At 44.7% G+C, this 25,543-nt stretch overlaps 1 protein-coding gene across 1 annotated transcript in view; it reads right to left on the bottom strand.

The window, feature by feature from the left end:
- METAP2 (methionyl aminopeptidase 2) overlaps positions 1-25,543 on the bottom strand; it is a 189,608-nt gene that overhangs the window by 120,360 nt on the left and 43,705 nt on the right. Inside the window, exons 4-5 of the mRNA XM_069629818.1 lie at positions 5,291-5,393; positions 3,635-3,796 (exon numbers count right to left, since the gene is read on the bottom strand). Of these exons, the coding sequence (XP_069485919.1) occupies positions 3,635-3,796; positions 5,291-5,393 (265 nt within the window). The remainder of the gene's footprint in view (positions 1-3,634; positions 3,797-5,290; positions 5,394-25,543) is intronic.

The following is a 25,543-nucleotide window of genomic DNA, read 5'->3' as shown; positions in this document are numbered from 1 at the left end:
TGTTAACTTGTCAAGAATAAGTCTGCATTAGGTTCTACCTACCTAGAATACCTTGGAGTCATTCATCAATTGTAACACTTGGTATTGCTTTCCTTGGTCTCTTATAGACAGACACAGAAACAGTCTTTGGTTTATACCTGACTTTAAGTTGCCTATAACTCCTAAAACATAAGTTCTAGTTAATGCTTCCCTTAGTCTGTGTGTTAAGAATGAGTGCAGTCCAACTGGTGTAGGGCTACAAAAGACATCTCTTGGAATTACGTAACCCACCTTTTAATATAGGCCTGTACTACACAAGTTGGTAGTGTGACGGAGCAGCCAGGCTTGTCTTAAGAGGGGTAATGTGAGCTGTAGAGCTGTGCAATGAAACCAGTAAATACAAGTATGCAATTAAACACTTACACACACACACACTTCGTTATATACATTTATTTATACACAGATATTTAAAGCATTCTTTTAAAAGCAATAATTAGCTTTAACATCAATCCCAAGTTAGGATTCTATTCAAAAAGTGAACAAAGCAGGTGAGTAAGTCATTCATATGTTACACATGTTCCAGCACCCGGGAGTGATGTCATTTGAGGTCAGTAAAGCATTTATATAGTATCACCTTTGCTTAATATTTAAGGAACGGTTAGGGTTAGATTAGACCAGACGGATAGCTTATAAGAACAGTTCGATTCTCCCATAGGGATGCAGGCAGTCTATTATCCCAGCATTAAAGTGTTCAACATTTAAAACCTGTAAGGGAACACGCACTGCCTAAGCCAATAGGTTTAGAAAGTCTCATGCTCTTATGTTCTCAAATAGTGTTCAAAAGAGAAATCACAGCAACTCAAGAGAAGTCACCTTTAGAAGCACAAGCTCTAAGACCAGTGCAGGTAAGTTGAGGTCAACTTAGTGTAGGGTTAAATCGCACTCCCAAAGATGGGAAGCACCCCAAATGGCCGAAGGATAAAATACCTAAGCCCCACAGTACCTTGAAAATGAAGAGTGTTCCAGCTGGTTGCCATCACAATGCAGTAGATCGTTGTTCCTGGTCTTCGGTTGTAGTGACGAAAGGGAGGATGTCTGGCAGGCTCCTGCGGCAGCACTCGAGAGGAACTTGGCAGCAATTGATTTCTGTCGATTCAGCAGCTCTATGATTTTGGTGCCTTTTTCTCAGCTCTACTGAACAACGAAAAAGCTCTAGTTAGGATTTCCTTGATCCCTCGGTCCTGGACTTGGCGAGGGGGCTCTGGATGCAGTTTTCTTGGTTCTGTAGGGTCCTCTGGATGCTCATGAAGATCCGGACGGATTCAGACTTCAGAAGACAATGCACTCACAAGTAGTCAAGGTACCCCGGGTATTGGGCTTATGTAGCCTTGTAAAGTCGTAGCAAGTGGGGGGTTACACCAATATATAGTTTGTCTCAGGGCTAGTTGGTCCCACCAGCCTAAGGGAAGAAGTCCTTTACGGGTCTCTCCTGTCAATTCAAAAACGGCATCAGCACAGTTGCAGGGCTTCACTGGGCACTTCACGGTCCAGGAAGGTGCTGCTGGCATCTTCTCTTGTCTTATGCTTCAGATGTTGTCCTCCAGTGGTTGATTCTGTCCTTAGTCCCAAAAACCTCACTTTTTAGGCAAATTCCTATTCATTTACACAGCCAGGTTGCTGTCGTCCTCCAGAACAGCCAGCCTGCCCATTGGAACTGGTTTCCCTCAGGCACATCTATAGACCAAGGACAGCAATGTTTCAGGACCCTTCCTCACTTCCTGCCTTTCCAGACACACTGGAGCCTGGGAGGGCATTAAGGCTGAAGCCCTCCAAAGGCAAAAACACACCAAGGACTCAAACCTGATGCAAATAGTAAAAGCCCAGAAGAAACTAAGAAATGGTGAAAAAAGAAGACTGGGCCATTTTCTGAAAATGGTCACCCTTTGATGCAGCACTGCAGCTGAGGCATCAGCCTGCAGATACATGCCACTAGCTAGTAAAAAAGAAACCACTGCCACCAGCCATTCAAGTAAGTTAGTTTAACAAAATGTTACATGAGGAATGGGTTAAAGGAGTTAATATGTAACACCCACCACTCCACATAGGGTGGTGTGTGCTGGGCCTATAAAGTAAAGGTAAGACAGACAGGGGTCATCTTACTATTCTTGGAACAGTATTTCACCCAAGAAAATGTAGTTAAACATTAAGAGAAGTGCAAGGGACTCAGTGGCACTGCACAAAAGGTGCCGTGTGTCACAATGTAAAAGCAGATGCCTATGGAGTTCACCCGACTCCATAAAACAGTAAGGAACATAGAAAATCATAGACCGGAAAACACATGAGTGAGAAAAAGGTCCCCCTCAGGAGTAAAAATTAAAAAGCCCAGAGTCCAGCAAAAGAGCTGGGGGTCTCTAAGGTTAAAGGGAATTGGCACAAATGAAAATTCTCCCCATCACTAACTGTTATTGAATATTACACCCAAAAGGTCCAACTCTCCTAGAATAACTGTTATCCTGAATCAGAATTATAGGTTTATACCGTCCCTAGATTCTGTGCTTCACTATATCAGCAGTTATTACTATGATTTCTTGCTGAGCGTCACAGTACAACTGATAGGGTCTACTACCCTGGTATTACTGAAAGTAAACAAACTAAAAGTAACTATCGGGTCTGACTTCCCTAGAACTCCTGTTAGGTGTTCCAAATTAGGTCCTTTCAGCACAGTTTTGTGTTTTTAGAATTGTGGTTATATCTAATCTGATAGTACTAATTTCCCCCAATAGTTAGCCTGGCCTACTTGCATTTAAATAAACCCTTTATATTTACTGCATAGTGTTTCTTTGGACCATTTGTACTACAATTTCATTTGTACTGATTCTACAGCCTATTTCCCTCCTGAGATGAGCCTGGCTGCTCACACTACGCTACCCTGAACTCAGGTGGTACAGCCTTATACTAAGAGTGGAGTCTTGTACTGCTTCAGTTGAATGGTTTTACTAAGCCCTTAGTTGGACACAGTCCTAACATACCTTCTATTGATGCCTGGTTACATGACCTTTCTTTTTTTTCAAGTAGGGAGAAAGTAATGTATCAGAGGTTGAGAAAAATGGACAAATACGTTGCCATATGGGATGTTTTCAATTATCTGTATTTTTTTCTCGGTCCTCGTTCTCTTCCTCCCTCTCACTTCCACCTCTCTTGATTCTTTTATTTCCTTCAACATCCCTCCAACTGTAGACATCCGTAATATAACGAGAAGAAAGAAAATAAAAGGGGAGGTGGGGGAGAATAGGTGAGGAATGGAGTTAGGGGAGAGGGAAAGACATAACATTTGAATTTATTTACGGATATTGCTCTAAGGTTATTGTATTAACTCTATTTATATTTTTATTTTAATTAGTTTCCATTTGAACATTTTAATAAAGATTTTTTTTTAAACTCCAAGTCAATCATGCCCTTAGATATGGATAAAATACAGAATGGAAGACGAGTCATGAGAGTGGCTGGCGAAGAAGATGGAGTCGATGGAAGAGGCTCTAAAATCACCAAGTGCCAAACACGGCAAGCAGTGAAAATAAGGTTTGTAAAGAGAAAGTATGCCAATTGTAGGCAATCCATCAAATGCAGGTAACATGGAATGCCATAAACTTCTTACCATATGTCGATCATAGTCATGCCAGGCTTGATCCAGCTCATCACATACTTCCGCACTTGTCTGTGTGCTTCTGCAGCTTGCCTAAAATCCAGCCAGGTCTCTTCGCTTGCTTGATCCAAGGCTTTCTTTTCATCATTTGTTGCCCTCCAAGCAGCAGAACGCCTGAATAATAAAACAAATATAATCTGCTTCAAAAAGATGGCCAGATCCTTCCAAAGATCCAGGCATGCACATAAGTTCCCTTGGAGCACGGACTCACTACAATTTAAGGACAAACCAGATTTTCTAGGCCTCAATGCCCAGTGGATTATGGCAGGTCATCAGAAGCAACAAATATTGCGATAGGGACAGTTCACAGACTAAACTGATTTAGGTCAGCCAAAGCAACAACAAAAACAAGACCGAACCGAATGAGCCACGTGTGCCTGTAATGAATTTACAAGTAAACCTCTAATGAAGGCCGAGCAGAGAGGACTTCCACTGAAGAGATTAAGGGGCACAAGATCTGCCATTTCTATGGATGGATGCATTTATAGAATGGTCAAGACATGGAATTTAACATATTACATGGAAAAATTACAACTGGGAGTTTCGGGTGGTACAGGAGAAGTCTAAGCAGCAGGGACCTAGGATACTGTAAAGTGATTTTCTGTCGCTTTGTATGAAAAATAAATGCTGAATGCGCATTTAAGGGGAGAAGGGTTGTCCCCCCTCCCCACCCCCCAGTACCCTTGCTCTGCATTATGGGCTTTGGGGGCTACAGGGGTGTCCCCCGCTTCCATGACATTGGCAGCGGGAGAAAAACATTTTTTTACAAAAAAAAAGGGACTCTGCGGCACCAGCTCCAACCCACGTTAGGGAAGCAAATCACGTTGCAGGGATAGAGGAGAGTCTGCGGCACAAGATAAGTGGGGAGGGCGGAGGGGGGAGTCGACAGAGGGATGTGGGATGCCAGGAAAGTGATCTATATGATTATTTCACACAGCGCGATTTTGGATTTTGATATTTTCGGATTCGCAATTTTGTGCTTGGTAGGAAACCCGTAGATCTGTCTCGGTTATGCTGAGGCAGCAACGACATTTAATATTTAGAGTGCTCTTTGGAAACCAAATTGCCTCAAGATGCAGATGAGAGGCCAGCGTTGAGCCAAAAGAGGACTAATCGCTCTACAAAATAGTTATAAAAAATAAAGAAGTTCACTGCTTGAAATGAAAAATTGCAGCTTGCAAACTGGCAGGTAAAGCTCACTGGACAAAATTAGTTTGCTTCTGAGGCCCAGACAGGAACGACACTGCCTCCTGTAGTAGTGGGCTAAATTCAAATGATTGTCGGGGGATGGCCAGAAAGTGTGCTATGGAATTGAAAAGCGTACAATCAACTAGTAGCATTCCAACTTTCTGGAAACCCAAAAGGACAAATACAGCAATTTATGGCAATAATGTTGGTAAATGCTTGCACCTTGATCACTCCTAGAATTCACAGGACACTACATTACTAATCTGCAAGCGACATGCACAATATTTTTGTCAATTCCGACAGCATGAAACATGTGAAGTTAGGTTATGGAACAGATTTTATTTAGATTCTCTTGGTGTCCATTCTGTTCCCACTCTCTGAAAGACAGTTGATTGACAGATTTTGAGTAAAGCCACTTACCCATCCTGTGATGCCGGATACTCGCATTCCTGTCCTTTTGGAAATATACCACTGGGATAGAGATCATATATTGGAACAGATGGTGGATCAGTTTGAATTTTAGCTGTTAACATAAAAAAAAAAGTTTCAAGTGGACACTTCTTGCACAGAAATGTATCCAACAACCCTAAGATCAATCTTACCGGTGTGCTGTTGGTCAATCACAAACATTTTCAATACCTTGTAGATTTAAAGCACGTCCGTTTTTTAAGCTTATTAATACAATAATGCAGGGCTTTTATTAAATGTTTTGCATAGTTGGTTGTTTAAACCATTTTCTATTACCAATATGTAGGAAAACAATTGAATGCATGCAAAACAAAGAAACTGAACAAGACTGGTCTATGTGATCCTTCTTGTAAACACAAACAATACGCATTTAAATATTTCCGGGGAAGCAGGTATGTGGAAAAGAATACGGTACAAAACAGACCGATACATAATTTAGATTTATACAACCCTTGTTTTGCATCTTTCCTCCATTGACTAAAACTTGATTTATTGGGTAGATGTCATTTTAGTCTCACTCACCCCTCTCAACTCACTTTGTTTGGGGTTCTCTTCAGGTTTCAAGTGCAGGGAAAGCTAGTTGCATTTCTTTTTACCTTTATTATTGCACTGCATCACAAGCTATCTTTAGATGAGTGCTACAGGGACACTGTCCCCTTTTCTGTTCTGCAAGTTAACATGTTGGTTATAGAACAGACTGGTGGCAGTGAACAGATTTTTACTCCTTCCAGTGCACTACCATGCACCTTTATTTTTCACAGCGATAATGCCTTGGAGTACCATATACCACAAACATCTCAAATGGCTGCTCCTGGAGGACCAAGCCCTGTCCTTTTTGGACCGTTCTCCCCAGAACTGTGTTGGAACTGGGTATTGGTATTGTCTGTTCCCAATCTACATCCCAGCCAGTGTGTCTGGCTGCTGGGCAGAGGGTGATGTAGTTGGCAGTCCATGGTTGGACAGTCTACCAGTTTCAATGTTGGAGGTCCTTTCCATTGGAGGGCTGGAGTCTCCCCCAGACTGAATGGAGCAACTATAGAGAGTAAACTATATGACCCAACCACACAACGCCAAAGGACTGCAAGAGAACCCTAGGACTGCCACGACGACTAGAATTAGTTGAAGCCAACCCCCCCTACATTGCAGACCTCTGCTTTCAACTCAAGTGGGGGAGTTCTGAACGAGTGCTAGGGGCAGCTGGGCGATAATGGCCAGCAGGGCACCGCTCCTTCACCCATTACAGAGTAAAGGCACGTCTGATTTCCTTTTACAATTCAGTTCCCCAGCACACTTGCCCAATAGGCAATGCGAGGCCGGGGCATTTTGCTTTCCCAGCCATGCATGGCCCATTTGCGATGCGGGCCAGGGAAATGCAGGCCTAGACTAAGCACATCTAGGCCTTGGACTGCTCCTCCCCTCACACGGAGGTCAAGTGGCAAGATGGAGCCACTCCAGCTTTACTGTGCATGTAAAAAGCTCTCCCTGCTTCAGGGATCCTGTCTCGAGGAGCGTGGGGGCCAAACGCCTGGACAGAAGAGCCTTGTGCCCATAGTTGGAGAGAAACATAATTGGGGGAAAAAAACATTTTTGTATGTGTGCATGAGGATGGATGCGTGCATGAGGATGGATGCATGCATGCATGCATGCGAGGAGGGGGAAGAGGGTGTCCAAGTGTGAGTGCGTGTTAGGCAAGATTGTATGTAGTAACCCTATGGGAGACTACACCAGCCTTGTCCTCTTGGCAATAGGGAACTCAACCTTTGGTATAGGCCAGTACTACACAAGTTGGTAGAGTGACTGAGCAGCCAGGCCTCCTCTCAAGAGGGGTCAGTTTGAGCTGTAGAAATGCAACAGATTCACAGTGACAGGTATGCAAATAACACTTCTACTCAAGGTTTCTCATTAAAATTATTATTTATTAAACAGTCAGTTTTACAATAAGCCTTCTTTAGAAAGGGCAATGTGCAACATTAAAATCCACTTCAAAAATACACTCTTTCAGTTAAGTAGATACCCTTTTGGGATGACACTTCCTACCCCCTGAGGTGACTTCAATAGTTAGGACACTGGACATTGATATATCACTAACACTTAAATGCAATACTGGAGGTATGGAAAAAGGAAGGGGTTAGGGAAGGAAATAATGGTTAACAACTTTCTCTCAACAGGTCACTTTACAATCCCCCAATGCAGTATAGGTTAACCATTTCCCAGCTATATAAGTAACTTCTGAATGTTTTTATCTGTCCTTCCAAAAAGTCAATGTCAGAGGGTAGGAAGAGTCTGCAGGGAGCCACGACAGCCACTGTCAATTGAGCAAAGTCTAGGGGAGCTGAGGCACTTTTTGAAGATAGGCACAAAAGTCTTGCACATTGTTAAGAGTTTGTAGAAAAGGATCACTGTTGGGCCACAAGCTGTAAGGCTTGTGAAAAAGCAAAGATGCAAGCAACTCTGCAAAGACAGCCAATGGAAGTCTCCAGTGAGAGCAAGCAAGCTACACACAAGAGGTAAGTACCCCTTGTAAAACAGTACCTTGTGTCTGAAGAAAAAGGTCCAGCTGGTGTCTGTTCCTGTTGTAGTCCTGCAGATCCTGTCGTTCCCGGGCCTCAGTCGTGGGGACAAGAGAGGACGTCTGGGGACTCGAGCATTACGGTTTGAAGGTCGGCAGCAGCAATGGGCACACTCCAAATCAACTGCACTTTTGGCTACTCGCAAATAGCACTGCTACGGTTCTTGGACAACTTGTGGGCTCCACTATCTTCTGTGGTCCAGCAGTCTGTTGAGGTGGCTCAGGCTTGGGAAGTCCTGCTTCGAAGGAGTCCTTCGGATCTTCCTGGAGCTCGGGTCCAGCTTAAAAGCAATGCACTGGTCCTGGTGTTCCTGTCCCCTGGCACTCTGTTCCTGCAGCAGTAAAGAAGTACAGCCAGCGGAGAGGGGTTCCAGGCAAGTTAGTCTTGGGGTTGATTGGTCCCACCAACCCAAGGGGAGAAGTCATCCTTTCCGGGCTTTTCTAGTCGATTAGAAATTCGGAGCTTCAGCACTGCAGCAGGGCTTCACTGGGCAAACCAACGGTCCAGGAGGGTGCAGCAAGCTTCTCTTCATTTCTTCTTCGGTTCCTTCGTCCAGTGGTCGACACTGCAGTCCTTGCAAAAGACTGCACCTTTTATGCATGTTTCTCCCATTCATTCGCAGCCTAGCTGTCACTCACACAGCAGGGTGGTTGTCCTCCAAAGACAGCCAGCCAATCACCTTTGGGTGCATTCCTGGAACCAAGCAGACTAAGCCCAGGGAGTTTCGGGAACCTCCCTTGCTTCCTGCCCTGCCAGACACACTGGTGCCAGAGGCAGGCTTCACCAGTGAACTCTGCCAAAGACAAAACGATCAAAGGGACCAAACCTGGTTTGGCGTGCAGAGTAAATCTCAAGGACCTTACAAACAAGAAATGGTGAAAAAAGAAGACCGGGCAATTTTTACAAAACGGGCACCCATGTGTGCAATACTGCAGCTGAGGATTCTGTGGTAAAAACGCACAATGGTAGGAAAAATTAACCACTGCCACCAGCCGTTAATTGTAGTTAAGGGTAACAAAAATGTTACATTAGAAATTAGACACAAGAGGATAATAAGTATCCCCTCCAACACTCCACATAAGATGGTGTGTGCTGGGTCTACAAAGTAACTAAGTTAAGTAAAGTCAATTTCACTTTACTGCTCTTGGAAACAGTAGTTCATTCAAGAGAAGGTATTTAAACCTTAAGAGAAATCCAAAGGACTTGTGTGACACTGCACACAGGGTGCTGTGTGTCACAATACAAAAAGGCGATGCCTATCAAAGTCAAAGAAACAGTTCAAATCAAACAAAATTACATGAGAGTAGGGAAAAGGACACAGTCCAGGATTAAAATTAAAAAGTCCTTAAATCCAGCAAAAGAGCTGGGGGACTCTAAGGCAGAAGGGAATTAGCACAGAAATGAGAATGCTCCCCAACAGTGCACAAGTGAATGATTGAGAGAAGTGGAATATGGTGAAACTCGTGAATGGAAGTACGTGTAGGAGTGGGTGTGCACACAATGCTGGCGCATTCATGCATGAAGCCATCCAAAATATCTTACTATGGCATTGCATTTTACAAAGGCGTTATTGGTAATGCCAACAAGAGATTTACATGGGGCGGGGAGCATGTCTGCAGCAACCAAAGCCATGTTTAAAGTGGCATGGCATTTTGGACTGAGGTTTAGAACGCAACATCATGAGTGTTCTTATAACGCCTGGGGAGCATATGTGCCACCAGCAAAAAGGGGATTTCTTTTTGAGGCTTGGTTTTTTCCTTGCGCATATACATTAAGTGTTATGTGGCCATAGTGGCCTACCTTGGAGCAAACAGTCTGCAAAGGTTTTCTTACGATGGCATTTTTATGTGGCGTTAAGGGCAAAGTCAACATGACGACTAGACTTAAATATGTGGCAGGGACCATTTGGGCAGCTAGCATGGGCATATTTTCTTACGTGGCACTGCATTTCATACTGGCATTTATGGCAGAGCCAACATGTTCTTAGGTGGCCAAACTAGCTGTTATGATGGATTCTACAATCTGGCCTGGAGGACAGATTTTGTGAGGCCACCCTAGTAATGATGAACTGGGAGCTCCAAGAAGATAACCAAAACCCAATCAAGGTAGTGGTCAAGTCTTGGTCTCAAGAGTGAGCGGGGTCAGGGGGCGCTCAATGAGTCCATACAGTATGGCACACAATTTAGATAGTTATAAAAATGTATTTTAGGATTTATTAAATGTGATGAATTTGATGGGGTCGTCACTTCTTTCCCGGCGGTGACCTCTCATGTGGCCAGGGTACGGCAGCCGAGAACTGATCCTGACCCTGGGGGATGTCTATATTAGGGAGGATCACATGCGGGGAGCCAACCTCCGGTGAGTAGTGAGACATCAAAAACAAGGCAAGGTATTCCCCCATCAATAGCCAATGGCCTCATAGCATACGGTTACACTTCCCCTCATTTCTCTAGAAAAGGTAAGACAGTTGAACAAGGTCCCCATGTGAAATACATTTGGCTTTTCTCCTAAGATTCACGAAAGTATCTCCTCAGACAAGTTACTCAAAACCAACTTTCCTTCAAATACTTCTGAGAAAACGTGCACAAAGATGGACTACCATTCCCATAACCATGGGAATATTGTGACGCGGAAGATGAGCAGAGCAAACCAGAGCAGAAAAGACCAAGAATACAGGCTGCGCTCTAGTTCTGAGCACATACCTGGAACCCAGAGAATTAAACTGCAGCCGCAGCTAACTGCTGTGCGCTGCGGTTGGAGGGAGAAAGCTGCTTCTCTCTAGACTACCCATGAGACCAATGGGCTGAAGGTGTCGGAGAGCTAACCGAGCCAGAGAAGCTGCTGCTGTGGTAACGCGTGAAACCAGAAAAGGGCTGCTGGATGTTTGCAGGTGTTACGAGACAGCGTTCGCCTTACCGACACGCGGCAGACCAGTCCAGCACCAACAGCAAGAGATGGAGAAGCTGAATGAAGGTGGCAAGACGGTAAGAATAACTGAACAGTATCCGGTTAAATTATCGAAAAAATATTTTTGACATGTCTTTGTCAAAAACAAATTGCCGAAAAACAATTCCGAATGTGTTTATTTTTTATTTTCTTTTTGTTTCGCGAGTTAAAAAAAGTGTTTATATGAGGGGGGTTGGGGGCACCCCCATTTAAAAAACAAAAAAAAAAATATTTAATTTTTTTCCCCCTGGCAATTGTGCCGACAAAATGGCATTTCGAAAATATTGCATTCGAAAAAGTCACTAGGAACCTCACTGAACGCCTGCCACCAGCTTCCAGCGAGAGAACACGCCAGCAAAAGCTGCTGTGTCCCAGGATGAGAAGCAGGGACTGTTAGGCAAAGTTTGAATGCAGTACCCTCTGGTAACACTACAAGCAACTATGACTACAGGTATAGGCAACCCAATCTTTGGTAGAAGCTTGTACTACACAGTTTTGGTAGCATGTTGAGCAGCCAGGCTTATCTCAAGAGGGGAAATGTGAGCAGTAGTGGAGTTACAGAGTTTCACAGTTACAAGTATTCAAATAAACTTACACTCAAGGTTTCGTGTATAAACCATTATTAATTTGTCAGTTATAAAGCATTCATTAGAAGGGAGCAGTATACTAGTAACACACAAATACACTTCAATACTGTACACTGAGTTTCTGAATCAGACAAGACCCTTTTGGGATGGCCCACAGACACAACCTACACCGACAGGTGACTTCAGTAACAAGGGTGCTGGGGACATTAATACCTTACTGTTAGCATACAGAATACTCTCAAGAGTTTGTAAAGGCAAAGTTTATTAGAACACAAGAAATTACAAATATTCTTAAGCAGGGCAAATACTTTTAGATAGCAAGAGAAGAGTCATTCAATTCAATAGGCTAAGCCAAAGTCAATAGGCAAACGTCTTTGTATAGGATGCAGTACTTCAGGTAAGTAAAAGGAAAAGTCTTTGCTTAAGTTCTTAGGAGTCTGATAAAAAGAAGAATCAAATTTAGGGCCACAAGCTAGACTTGCGAGTTGCGCTTCCACAGTAAGAGGTAAGTTCTTAGACTAGTTTTACAGTACCGTGGTAAAGAAGAAAAGATGCAGCTGAAGACTTCTGTTCCTGTGCAGCTCTGCAGATCCCTGTTCCTGGGCCTCAGTCGTGGGGACGAGAGGGAGGACGCCGGGGACTTCTGCACTGCACTGGCCAAACTGGCAACCTGCAAACTTTACTTTCAGTGGTTGTTTCGTGTTTCAACTCCTTGCAGTACAGCAAATAGCAATAAGCACGGTTCCTGGCTGTCGAGATGGACTTTCCTCACATATGAGGTCCCGCACTCAACTGAGGACAGGGGAGAGCGGGGGGCGGAAGTGTGAAAGAGTGGGGGTGAGGGGGTGTCAGGATCGTCAGTCCTGCTTCGTGGGAGTGCAGAGGATCTTCCAAAAGCATTAGGCCAGTTTACAAGCAACGCACACAATCTGGTGTCCCTCTCCCTGGCTCTATGGTTTCCTGCAGCAAATCTAAGGAAATACAACCAGCTCCGAGATGGGTGTCCAGGTGGCTTGCTTGGGAGTTGATTGATCCCACCAACTGAAAGGGAGAAGTCGACCTGGCAGGGGCTTCTCTCGATGCAAACTTGGCGATTCAGACGTGCAGCAGGGCTTCACCGGGTTAAACCAACGGTCCAGGATTTGCAGCAGCCGTCCTCTTCAAGCTCTTCTTCGGTTCCTTCGTCCAGTGGTCGACACTGCATTCCAAACTGTTCTCATACCCGTGGCATCCCAATGTAATCTGCCCCATTACCAATCCCAACAACTGCTGTTTTTGCCCCACTGATCAGACCTTTTTGCATTGCATAGTTACCGGCAAATAAGCCATACGCTTTAAACCCTTACATTCTATTGCCATTGTGAAAAAGTTGCCCATGTATCTGCCTTCACGCTGCCTGTAATACTGTTAATACATACAATAACTCATACATACTAACTTGCTAGCCAATGTATGTGATTGTTAAGGTTTATTAGACAGCCAAGAGCCCTACCAAACCTAGGCTCTACGTACTGTATTTCACAAACATTGGTTATGGTGCTCCAAAATGAATCCAGCTGCCTCCCACATGTTGTGCCAATTCAATTTTTGCAGCATGTACGTGCTATAACACGATTTTAGTTGCTCCCCACATGTTTGCACAAACTGAATTAAGGTGGCCATTACACATGCTCTGCTAAAAGTTGCGCAGTATCCTTTCACATGTTCTGCCAAAATGATTGTTGCCTCCTGAATGTGCTCAACACGATTCTAGTTGCCTTCTTTGTGTTGCTCCAAGCCAAATTTAGCTGCCTACTACTTGCTATGCCAAAGTTTCTGCAGCTGCCTTTCACGTGTTGTGCTAATACTATGTTGGTGCCCGTCAACGTGCCATGCTAATACGATCCTAGTTGCATCTTACATAGGGCTCCAAAACAAACTGCCCCAGCAACTGCCTTATCGTACTCTGTCCCCTCCACACCTGCTGCCCAAGTTCAGACCTAATAGTTCTCCCCACCATTAGTGCAGTAACTACGTTAAAGTACAGTATTTTATACTACATTACTACTTCTCCACTGTGCCCCACTGCTGCTTAATATGCTCCTGGGCCATCTAGCACTATACTCCTGGGCCATCTAGCACTAACCTCACAGAGGTTACTCACACCCTTTACCATATTAGCCTGGGCACACATGTACACTGCCTACCATTAGCCTGCTAGCTCCACCATACCCAACACATTCACTGGCACGATGACAGACCTTGCTAATTCTTTGAATCAGCCACCACAACAGCTACCTCCTTCCCAAAGCTACACTCTGGTTTGCCTCCAGCTAAATCACACTACCTAGCGATACACCCACATCCACCAATCCACATCTAAACTCACCTGCCTTATGGTTAGAACATTTCACCAAGAAATCTATACCTAATCAACCTTGTGCTCTGCACCTAAGAAACTACAGATTGGGTTCTAGAATCCCCTCTAGAGTTCCTGTGCTACCAGCCGTACGCAGAAACTCTTTATTAAATTATCTACTCCCAGTCTTAGTCACCCTGAGCCCTTCACATCCCAGCCCGAACCCAATCCCAACATCTTACCGCACACCCCTAAAGTTACGCTGATTAAGGGCACTCTTTTCAATGCTAGGTCCCACACTGCTCATGCACTGGACATTGCAGACCTTATTAAGACTCAAGATCTTGATTTTATCGCCATATTAGAGACCTGGCTCCATGCACCCTCCGGACCACTTCTTTCTCTCGCCATACTTTTGGACTACTCGCCACCCTACATCTCATTTACAGACCGCCAGGCCCTGCCACATCCTTTGGATAGGACATCACATCCCTATTAGATAATTCTGAAACCAAATCTCAAATTATACTACTAGGGGACTTCAAGTTGGGCTTCCAAGATCTGAATGATCCTACTGCGGCCGACCTTGAGAATACTTGAACTGACTTGGGATTCTCTCACCAAATCACAGAACCTACTCACATTAAAGGGCGGACACTCAACTGGCTAGTCGACTCAAATGTTAGCCTTCAGACTAATTCACCTTGCGCTTGGTCTGACCATCATATCACCTTCAACATAGAAGCTGTCCAATGTCCCAAACAGACTACTGCTCCGGCCCTGCCTACTAGAAATGAAAAGGGATATAACAAGAGAAACTTCTCCCACTTATTCTTCCCACCCTCAGCAAACTATCTGCTTCCTGCTCTGACCCTTTGATTCAAGCGGAAACCTATTTCCATGTTATGCTCACAGCATTGAACTCAATCGCCCCAATCAAACGTAGGAAATCTAAACCTCGTGCACATCTTAACTCATGGTTTACACCACAGCTGCTACGAAGAAAATAAAACAATGCTGAATGAAGCCCGTGGGAAAAGTCACCCATCTGATGCCCATAAGGACAGTCTCATATCTTCCATCAATTACAAAGAGGTTATCTTCCAGGCTAAAAAAAGATATCTTTAACAAACGTATTACGCAAGCAAATTCTAACACCAAAGAATTATTCAAGATTCTGAAGGAACTTGAATCGCCTGCTAGCCCCCCCCCCCCCCCCCGATTCTTACACTAAAGACCGCAAATGGTGCTCGAACATACAGAAAGCACTCTTGGACAAAATTGCCACCCCCCAAACTAAAAAGATAAGCAAAATTGTCTACAGACAAGCAACTTATTCCGACAACTGTAATCACCCAGGCCACTCCTAACATTAAACCTTTAAGCTTCTCTCCACTCACTGTTGCGGAAGTTGAATGCATCATTAATAAAATCAAACCTTCCAATTGTCAAGGCGGCCCGTCCCCAGCCCCCATTATCAAGGAGGCCTCCCACGATCTAGCCCCATTCATTACTGCCTTTATAAACTCATCCTTCAAAACAGGCATAGTCCCTGACAAACTAAATGATGCATGGGTCATCAACCTGTTTAAAAAACCTTCCCTTGATCCCAGCCTACCTACCAACTATAGGCCCATCACCACTGTCCCATTCATGCTCAAAATATTGGACTGTGCCGCCTACCTCCAGATCCAGGACTATCTGGAAGTCAACAGTCTTCTTGGCTTAAGGCAATCTGGTTTTCAACCTAGGCATGGGACGGAAACCGCCCTCATTGACCTAAAAACACAGATTGAGGTACTGAAAGACAACGGGAAACTAGCCTTGCTATTATTACTCGATCTCTCAGCAGCCTTTGATTTGGTTAATCACCAAATCCTCTGCCAGCACCTCACTTCAGCCGCCCACTTTTCTGATACTGCCACCGCTTGGTTCAGATCCTTCTTAATTAACAGATCTATGCAGGTTTTTTCTCCGTCAGCATCTGCTGAGCCTGCCCCCATTCACTGTGGGATACCCCAAGGTTCCTGTAAGTCACCAACACTCTAATGTGTTTACCAAACCATTATTTGATGTTCGACTATCTGGGTGTCTCGTATACCAACTATGCCGACGACACCCAGATACTTATCCCCATCACGGGTGATTATGCAGTGGACACTAACCGTGAATGACGTCTACATGGTTATTCAGGCATGGATGGCGCAACATGAGTTTTGCCTCTATGACGACAAGACGGAACTACTTATTCTGGGTTCACACCGTCTTCATAAACTTGAACCTTCAAGTTGTTCATCGATGGCATCATCATTAAGGTCTCCAAGGATACTAAAACTTTAGGAATTTACCTTGACTCTACACTATCATTATGCAGACAAACCAATGCTGACAGGGCAGCATCGGCCCACACATGCAAACTTATCTCCGCCTGTAGACCATTCTTGACTACTCCCAATTGCATCATCCTGGCTAGAACACTCATGTCCAAGTTAGACTATTGTAGTGCCCTTTATCTAGTGACTAGTCAATCTAACCTTAAACTGCAAGTCATTCAGAACAATGCCATTAGAGCAGCATTAAACAAACCACCTCATCTCCAACCACAGGCGCAATCTACATTGGCTTCCTGTTAAGCACAGATTCTCCTGGAAAACACTTGCCCTAACTCACAAGTGCTTGACCAACCAGCTCCCCCCCATAACCCCCCCCCCCCCCATCTACTTAGCCAACCGACTCACATCCCATACCTCCAATCGACCCATGAGAGCGGCCCAAGCCCACAGTTTATACCTCCCTAGGTTTAAGCTACAAAAAGCTGGCGGCGCTAAGCTGGCCTCTAAGCTCTGGAATACCCTCCCTAATGCTATCAGAACTGAGCCTTCCTTCCAAAACTTTAAGAAAAAACCCAAAGTGTGGCTCTCAGCACAACACAAGATATTTGACGTCATACTATGGATTCTGCTACTCTGTCACTCACCTTAGCATTCGGCTGTATAGTTCACGTGTATATAACGCCTGTATTCCTCTCTGCATTTATTTCTTGTACGTTAACTTATCTTCCTGTGCACCTCCCACATTTTTATGATTTATTGATAGAGGAATTGTCTGTAGATCCCTCCCGCACATGCTTCTTTGGACTTTATGTTGTATATATTTGTCATACCGTAGCCCTACCCGCAGGTTTACTGTAAGCCGGTAGAGTCTGCTATTGTAACTTTGCCTCCTAAGATATGCGCCCAGATGCCCTTGGGCCCGGCGCGCTACATAAACAAAATACAAATACAAATCAAAAGACTCCTTTTATTCAGTTCTCTTCCATTCATTCCAGCCTAGCTGTCACTCCCCCCACAGAGTGCATTTGGGTGTCCTAGGAGACTAAGCACAGGGAGTTCCCTCACTTCCTGCCTACCCCAGACACTCTGGAGCCAGAGACTGTCCCTGCCAAAGGCAAAATGAACAAAGACCAAACCTGGTTTGGCGCGCAGAGAAAAACTCGGACCTTTCCACAAAGAAATGGCAAAAAAAGAAGACTGGACCATTTTAACAAAGGAGGCTCAGCGCCATTTTGAAAAACTAGGCTCCCCCGATTTAACGTTACCGGAGCTGCGAACAGTTCGCGGTCAGGGTACATCATGGTAGTTCATTGCAAAACCACTGCCACCAGCCATTCTGAGAGGAAAGGGTAACATAAATGTTACATGTGTAACTAGACACAGGGGATACTAATTAACCCCTCCAGCACTCTATTGTAAAATAGGGTGTGCTGGGTCTAGAATTTTACATGACTAAGTGAAGTCAATTTCACTCCACTGTTCTGGGAAACAGTTAATCCCAGAGACGGTATTTAAACCTTGGGAAATCTGGAAGACTTTCCTGTGGCACTGCACTGAAGGTACTTTGTGACACAATTGTAAAAGATGATGCCTATGGAGTTAGTTAGACTCCATAACCAAAAAGAAAGTGTATAAAATCACATTAAAATACGAGAATGGGAAAAGGTCTTATTCTCTCCAGGTTAAAAGATCAAATCCTCAAAATCCAGCAAAGTTGCTGGGGGTCTCCAAGGTGGAGGAAATTAACACATTTTTCAGAATTCTCCATAACAGGGAACAACGGGGTGTATTGGCAATATTGCCAAAGACAAATCCAAAGAAAACACATGGAATATATGAGAGCGAGAAAGAAGGCGTGAGCATTTCTTTAAAGGGAATAAAAGTGTGAAAGCAAGGCACCTTCAAAGTGGTGAGTATTAAATACACATAAGAGCCCTGTCAAAGTAATACACCAAGCAAACCGTGTCAGATAAAGTAAAGGGAAACATTACTTTTGAGAGTGGGTGCAAAGCCACAATAAGAAAAGTTCTGGATGGAGAGTATGCCAGAGTATACCAGGCAGTTGCAGAAAAGTGCATTTGAGAAAGTCCTGGCAGGAGAGCCTACCAGGCAATGACGAACTGAAGAGTGTATAGGAAATAGCTTGTGTAGAAAGGATGCTGAGAAGGATAAAATCAGGACTAGTAAAAAGGCTGCGTGAAACCCAGAAGAAAAGTAGTAAGGTAAGGCCTAGCAGGAGTGCACACCAGGTATTCTAACAAGAGAAACTCAGACAGTCTAAGATTTGTGCATCAGTCGTGTTGTGGAGCAAGTGATACTCAAGAAACTGATATCTTTGAATCTACAACAGAAGGCAGGGGAAGGGAACCTACCTCTGGGATAAGGAACACTTATCCTTCTGGAACTTGTGTTGGAGTTATACCTTTTCCTTTTTTAACATGTATTCATCACGTAAGGCCAAAGACGTCATCTTGTTGACCTTATATTTTGTGTGTGAGGGCCAGAATAGTACTTTGGACACAGGACAGGTTTTGATTTGGACATTCTTCCAATTGACAGATTCTTAGTTTTGGTTCTAGGTAGGGTTATGAGTCAGGAGTGAAATTCAGACACAAGTTGGTTATGTTTCTGGTTAAAGACGTAGTAAACAAAAGAAAATGCCTCTGACCCTGCTCCAAGAAGGAAGATTGGCCCTACCTAAACCAAAACTAAGGATCAGTGTCAGGATGTCAAAATTAAGCTGTTCTTGAGTCCAAAAGTTCTACCCTGACCCTCCCACTATAAACGAAGAAAAAAAAAAAAACTGGTGAAATTAACCTTTGATGCCTTGTGAAAAAAAAGTGTTCATAAAGAAAATATAAGTAGTTCCAACTGAAAAGTTCTTCTAAGATAAAGAATCCTTATTCCAGAGGGTGACTCCCTTCCCCTGGATTGGTCTTGAATATAAACCATTCTGGTGCTTCGGGGCGGAAGTGTTTCCCCCATCTTGGCATCAGGCGAGCGCGTGTTCTGTGACCCTCTGCCCCCCCCCCCCAATCCTTGGAACCATCATGGCGGCGCTCTGAGTTTTGTGAGCCTCGCGGGCATCCCAGGAGTGCAAGAGCTTCCCCTGCCTTTGTCCCGCCTCCCTATCCCTCCTCCAGTCCTGATTGGTCAATTAATCCCATTGGATTTGTGGCCCGAGTTGCTGCACAGACACTCCCTGTGCCATTTCCCATCTTGGCAGCAGGTGAGCATGTGTGCTGCGACCCCCTGGACCCCCCCCCTTGGAACCATCATGGCGGCGCGCTGAGTTTTGTGAGTCTTGCGGGCTCTCCAGCAGTGCCAGAGCTTCCCCTGCCCATCCCTCCTCCAGTCCTGATTGGTCAATTCCTTCCTCATCTTGGGCCAGACCTGGGCAGCCCTCTGCCTGGCAGCCCCAGCGGCAAAGGGCGCTCCTGCATTGACGGCTCCAAGAAGTGTCTGCAGGTGACCGCAGAGGAAGCCAGCAGCCAACAGACATCAACAAAACTAAGTGTGGCATGGGTGGGATGTAGAGCAATTACTCTACTCCAGAAAGCCATCACCACTCTACCTTACCTCTCCATAAAGTAGACTGCCATAGATTTACATCATGTATACTTCGAGAAATTTGTGACCACCAGCATAAATCCATTCTTGGCTGGACTGGTTGCATTGCATTACACACTAACGTACTAGCCAATGCCAACTAGTGCTACACCTATAGAGAACGGTCAAGATTAGCCTGCGTCACCTCTAGATGGGTGTAATAATGTTAGCATGTACCACACTTGCATGGAATCTTTGACTCTAGCTTAGATAGAAATGTGAATGTTAGCGGCACACTTAGATGAAACTGGATGACTAGTGCAACACCTGAATGGAATCATGATCACTGGCCTTCCTCACATCTAGACGGAATATTGAAATTGGCAAGCGCCACACTCTGATGGAATGGTGAATGATGGCAACCATCACACCTAGACATAATTGCAGGGACAGCAAGGCCAACTAACCAATCCACTAACAATTTCAACCCTCTGCATACACCTCTCAAACTCTAACCAAACAACCACAAGCCTAAAACGCAGCAATCCGCACAAACTTCACTACACTGCAACAACAAAACAAAACGCACAGACCTGCACAACAGCACACGACGACTACCGACCATAAAACACCCCAAGCCCAGCCAAAGGACCCACCGGTCTGAGGCTGCCAACAGCACATCACTGCTCTCTTGCACTTTTCCAGCTTATTCACACTAACTTACCCCCCTCGTCTCCCTCTTTGAGCTGCCAGAGCGCCAGGGGACCACTCCGGTGGTGATAGTGCGTGGTACAAATATCCTTTAACATCAACATTTACAAGAATAAATAACTTTAACTCAAAAAGTTCTGGGATAAAGAATCCCGGTTCTAGAGGGCGACTACCTTCCATGCCCCGGTGGCAGGGCAGACATGGGTTTGAACGGCCCACCAGCCCTAGCTTTGTAGGCCAGAGTGAGTACATCTGTCGGAATGAAGAAAAAAATTAAATAAATAAAAAGTTTAAAAAAATGGCCACCACCATTAAAATAGAAAAGGGGCTGTCCCTTTTCAGATGACGGCAGCCATGAAAAACTGGTTCCAAAATGGCCACTGTAATCCTTTTCTTTTATTGACTTTACCACTGGTGGTAATGCAGAATCGTGCCCTGGAAAGGTAGATTGCGATTGATCAATATGCCTTTCTCGGGTGCGAATCCTGTATATCACAAACCGTTCCTTACAGGACAATTCCTGGTGTTTTGTTGGGCCCACAGTGGCACGGTTACTCATACACAGTGGGTAAAGTTCCATTCACCAAGGTTCTGTGGCCAGGATCCTGCTCCTGTTTGTCTGGCCCTCACAGTCCTAATATTCTTGCTTTGGACCTCTTGGTTACACATTTTGGTTAAGATTTTCATTTTAGTGATAAATCTTCCCGACTTCTGTCAGCCCCAAGACTGTTTGTCCCTTCTTCCCAAGTCGGAATCTTTTTCCCCCTCTCACCTAGTCTTTTACTCTTTATATGGGAGACCTTTTTATGACTCTCCATAGTGTGTGATTGGAGTGTTAACTTTGGACTAACTGTAAAGTACTAAGGCAACCCACCCCGCATTTAAAATGCAGTGGCTTCCTTTTAATTTCTCTTTAATGTACTGTTTCCAAGGGGTAAATTGGGATTTACACCCCCTTTACATTACATTTTAGGTAGTGAGCCAGCACACCCCACCTTATGTGGAGTGCTGGAGAGATGCAACGTATCCCCTCGCTTGCTTACCTGGTAACATTGTTACATTTGCAAGTTTACTTGATGGTGAAAGTTAAACTACTTTTATGCCCTTTAGTCGTCATTACTCGCAAGCTGGCAGATTAGCCGTGGTAACGCACAGGAGGGCTGCTAGAACAGTGGGCACCTTTTTTGCCATTTCTTATTTGCTTGTTGTTTCCTAGGTCATCTTCTCCATTCTAGGCAGGAACGACCTCAGTTGAAGTTTGGTCTTTGGCGAGAAGCCTTTGTATTCCCTACAGAGGCTCCAGTGTCTGAAAAGGCAGGAAGCGAGTGAGTCGTCCACACAGTCCTTTGTCTTTCACCTGGCCTGAAAGGAACCAGTTCCACTGGGGGTTGGGGGTGGCTGCCCTGGTTGGACAGCCAGACCACCCCCTTCAGTAAACTGCAGGGAGAGTTTGCATAAGTTGTGCTGTAGTCCTGTTAAGTACTCCGAACCTGGAAGCTGCTGACAAGTCGATCACTGGAGCTGAAACCAAAGAGGAAGATGAAGAAACGGAAGCCGTAGCGATTTCCAGCAACCGGAGAGCCTGTTGTGTAACCAGAGCCTTCCGATCGACCTGGGGTTCCCGAATGAGATGACTCCTACCCAGAGGCTGATAAGATCCACTAGTCAAGAAGACCTGCAAAACAAGTCACTCAAAGTGCTGTGACCTTCCTGGGCTGCAAAACGCCAATATCAGTGAACCTCAAGCCAGAGTGCATGGCATGGTCTTCCGAAGTCTGAATCCTGCTGAAACTTTGGTGGGCTCCTGGTGGCCCTCCAGAGACACGATTTAAATCTCTGAAATCCCCTCACTAGAGTGCAGGACGGAGAGTGAAGAGAATCCGACCAGTGATCTTAGTCCATCTGGTTCCCGTAAAAAGGCACCAAATCCACAGCCGCGAAAAACCAGGAAGAATCGCTTGCTGGAAGCCCCCTCTGTTGACTGATGCAGCAAGTTCCCATCCAGTGTCCATTTCTCAGTCTCCAGGCCAAGAATCCAGGGACAGGGTCCTGTGCTGCTGCTGCATCTTGAAGGCATCCACCCAGCTCTTTTCTCCTAAAGGTACTGTGTTCGCTTGGGTAATACCTACATTAAGCCTTGTGTGAATCCTGTGAGGCAGAGTGTGATTCGTGTGGTTGAGAGTTTGCCCATACCATTCGCCCAAACCTAATACTGGAACGCATATAGAGAGCCTTCTGTGAAGTCCCCAACAACTCTAAAGCCAATACTTACTTGAAGAAGATAGCCACTGGAACTTTGACTTTCCTGCATCTGCACCCTATCCTGGCCTGCCTACAGCTGGCTCTGAGAAAACTCATGCTAGACTAGGGAAGGACTACAAAAGGTAAGGCTTCTGTCTGAGAACTATAAAAGTGTAAAAGTACTTACTTGTAAATGAGTTAGTGTTGTAACTATCTCTGAAATAGAATAAGTTACAAAAGTTATTACTTACCTTCAAGTTGCTCCTTTCAAAAGTATATCATTTGCTTTACTTTGAATAGTGTTGCGCTTTACTTTGAATGGTGTCCCACCCTTCTTTAAAGTAATTATGTTGGTAGTGTTTTATTATTCTTAACTGAATGAGTGCAACAGTTTACCTACCCTGAATAATGTATTGCCATTCTTAAAGTGTACGATTAATTTCTAAATGAGTCTTGGAGTTGCGTGTAGCCCCTCTGAAAAGTATATAGGTCCTTATCTTGAACTGCTGATTGCCTTTCTTAAAAGTCTGCTAGAGTTCTTATTTAATAGGACTGTATTATATACTTCTCAAAAGTGTCATCGGTCCAACCATCTATTCCTGGATTAGTAATAGTGTAAAGATATGTACCAATAGGTTATACGGACCTTGAAGTCTGAAAGGTAGTACTCGAAACCTATAAGTGAATTGCCAATGGCGAACTTCAGTAACTGTGTGCTTGAGATGTTTAGGCACATAAAAGTAAACCTCCTGAAGATCGAGTGACACCATCCAATCCTTGAGCTGAAGGGTCCCTGGAGGATCTGTGCGAAAGAAGGACCATCTTGAATCTGTCCTTCCTGAGGAACCTGTTAAGGCGCCTCAGGTCCAAGATGGGACTCAGTCTTCAGTCTTTCTAGGGAACTAGAACATAGGCGGAGTACCAACCTTGTTATTGTTCCACTACAGGTACCCTTTCCATGGCACCTTTCTCCAACAGGGAAAGAATCTCCTGAAGGAGCGGATCTGGTTCCTGAAGAGATTGCTCACTCGGGGAAGAATCTGGAGAGATTTTCAGAAACAGGAGACAGTACCCATTACGGCATCACTGCGGTCCTGGTGTCCTGTGGAAACGCTTCAAGAATACAAGATATCAATTCTGAATTGATAACTTACACCAATTGTAAAGATGCCATTAAAAAGGTGCACAGAAGTGGAAACAAAGCCTGAAACCATCCCTGAAGATGATAATTAGGACCAAAATGCATTGGACACCCACAAGAAGGCCTTTGTCTCTAAAATAAACACTTGACATTTTCTACGTACACAAATGTGTGAGAAAAAAACTTTAGAAAAAAATTAGACTATGCAAAATTGTATGAATGTAACAAATGTGAACGAATTATAAGTGATACCACATGCAGGTTACTCCAAACAAAACTTCCCAGACAGTACCCATGAGCCACTGAAGGGCCAGTAATGCAATGCCCTTCTTGCAGATTCTGGGTCAATCTGCGCACCGGACTCAGGTGGGAGGCAAAGCGCTCAATGGTTTCAGGGCTATAGCTGAGGGCAGTGAGGAGGTGACTGCCTGAGCTGTTCTTCCTCCACAGCCCCTAGTACCACAATGAAATCTCCTTTCCTTTATCCAAAAGAAGAGAGGAAGCAAAAAGAGTGCCTTTTCCAAACCTGGGAAGGCGGACGCCGCTGCTGTTGTGGCTGATGGATGGCTGTTCCCAAGGACTTTCCAGCCACCTTAGAAGCATGAAGCTTCTCCACACGCTCAGCCGTGGCCCCTAAAAGGTTGGACCCATCAAAGGGCATGTCCACAAGCCTTGACTGGACCTCAGGAGCAAATATGTTCGCAGCCATGCAGAACCTCCTGATGACTGCACTTGAGCCCATAGAGCAACCAACGCAGTCTAATGCATCTAACCCAGATTGGGATGATTGACATGCTGCTTCCTTACCATCACCAAAGAGGTTGTTGAAACCAACCCTAATCTCTGCCTGAGGAATGTTATCAGCTGCTTTGGAAATTACATTCCATAGTGTGAATGTATACTATGCCAAGGCACATTAATGGCCTTAAGGGCCATACTCTGCAGAAAAAACCCTTTTGGCAAACTTTGACATCCCAATCAGTTGGGATGGATGGCTATACAGTTGCCTAAGAAGTTGAGGTAGCAGCATGTACCACAGGAGGGTGCAGAGAGAGAAATTCAAGATTAGATGGTCTATATTTCCAGCTCCTTATTGACAGCAGGCTTGGGGTCAGGCTTTTGCCAAATCTCAAAGATGGTATTTTTGATTGATGAATGAAAAGGCAACACAAAGGAGGGCCTTTATCAAGGATGTTCGGGAGGTCAACATGAGCCATGTACTTCGCAGGATGCCCCCAACCAAAGTTTTCAGTGACCTTGTTCATCACTGTAGTGTATGCAGCACTTGGATGGACAGCTGTGTCAGGTGAAGCAAATTAGACTTCAGGAGAAGTGCCCAAGCCACTGGCTTCTTTAAGCAAGTAGCCAAGTCCTCCAAACAAGATTATTCAGAAACATTAGGTGTACCAAAACAGCCGGACCCGAAGGGTACAACTGTTATCTTCCTCGAAAATAGATCCAAACACCTGAAAACGATTTTCTTCAATTGCGGTTTAGAGCTTGAAGATGGATTTGACGTAGACTACTTTGGAAGCGAGGATATTAAAGGCTTTGATACTCGCCCTATGGTTGATGCTACTCAAGTAGGCATCTCAGAGGCCTTCTGACCTGGATTTTGGGCACGCGAGTTGAAGCCTCCACAGTTCCCCGTTGACTTTTCAAGGCATGGTGGGATTGGTAGCTTTTTTAAGGGACCAAGAGGGGCCGCCTTCCAAAAGACGTCCATTTTATGATTGAACTTCCCAATCAGCTGCCAAGACAGACTTATCTGGAAAACATGCACGTCTCT

This window comes from Ambystoma mexicanum, chromosome 12 (genome assembly GCF_040938575.1).
Source record: "Ambystoma mexicanum isolate Mex_15411 chromosome 12, UKY_AmexF1_1, whole genome shotgun sequence".
NCBI lineage: Eukaryota > Metazoa > Chordata > Amphibia > Caudata > Ambystomatidae > Ambystoma > Ambystoma mexicanum.
This window is presented reverse-complemented; position numbering and strand designations above follow the sequence as displayed.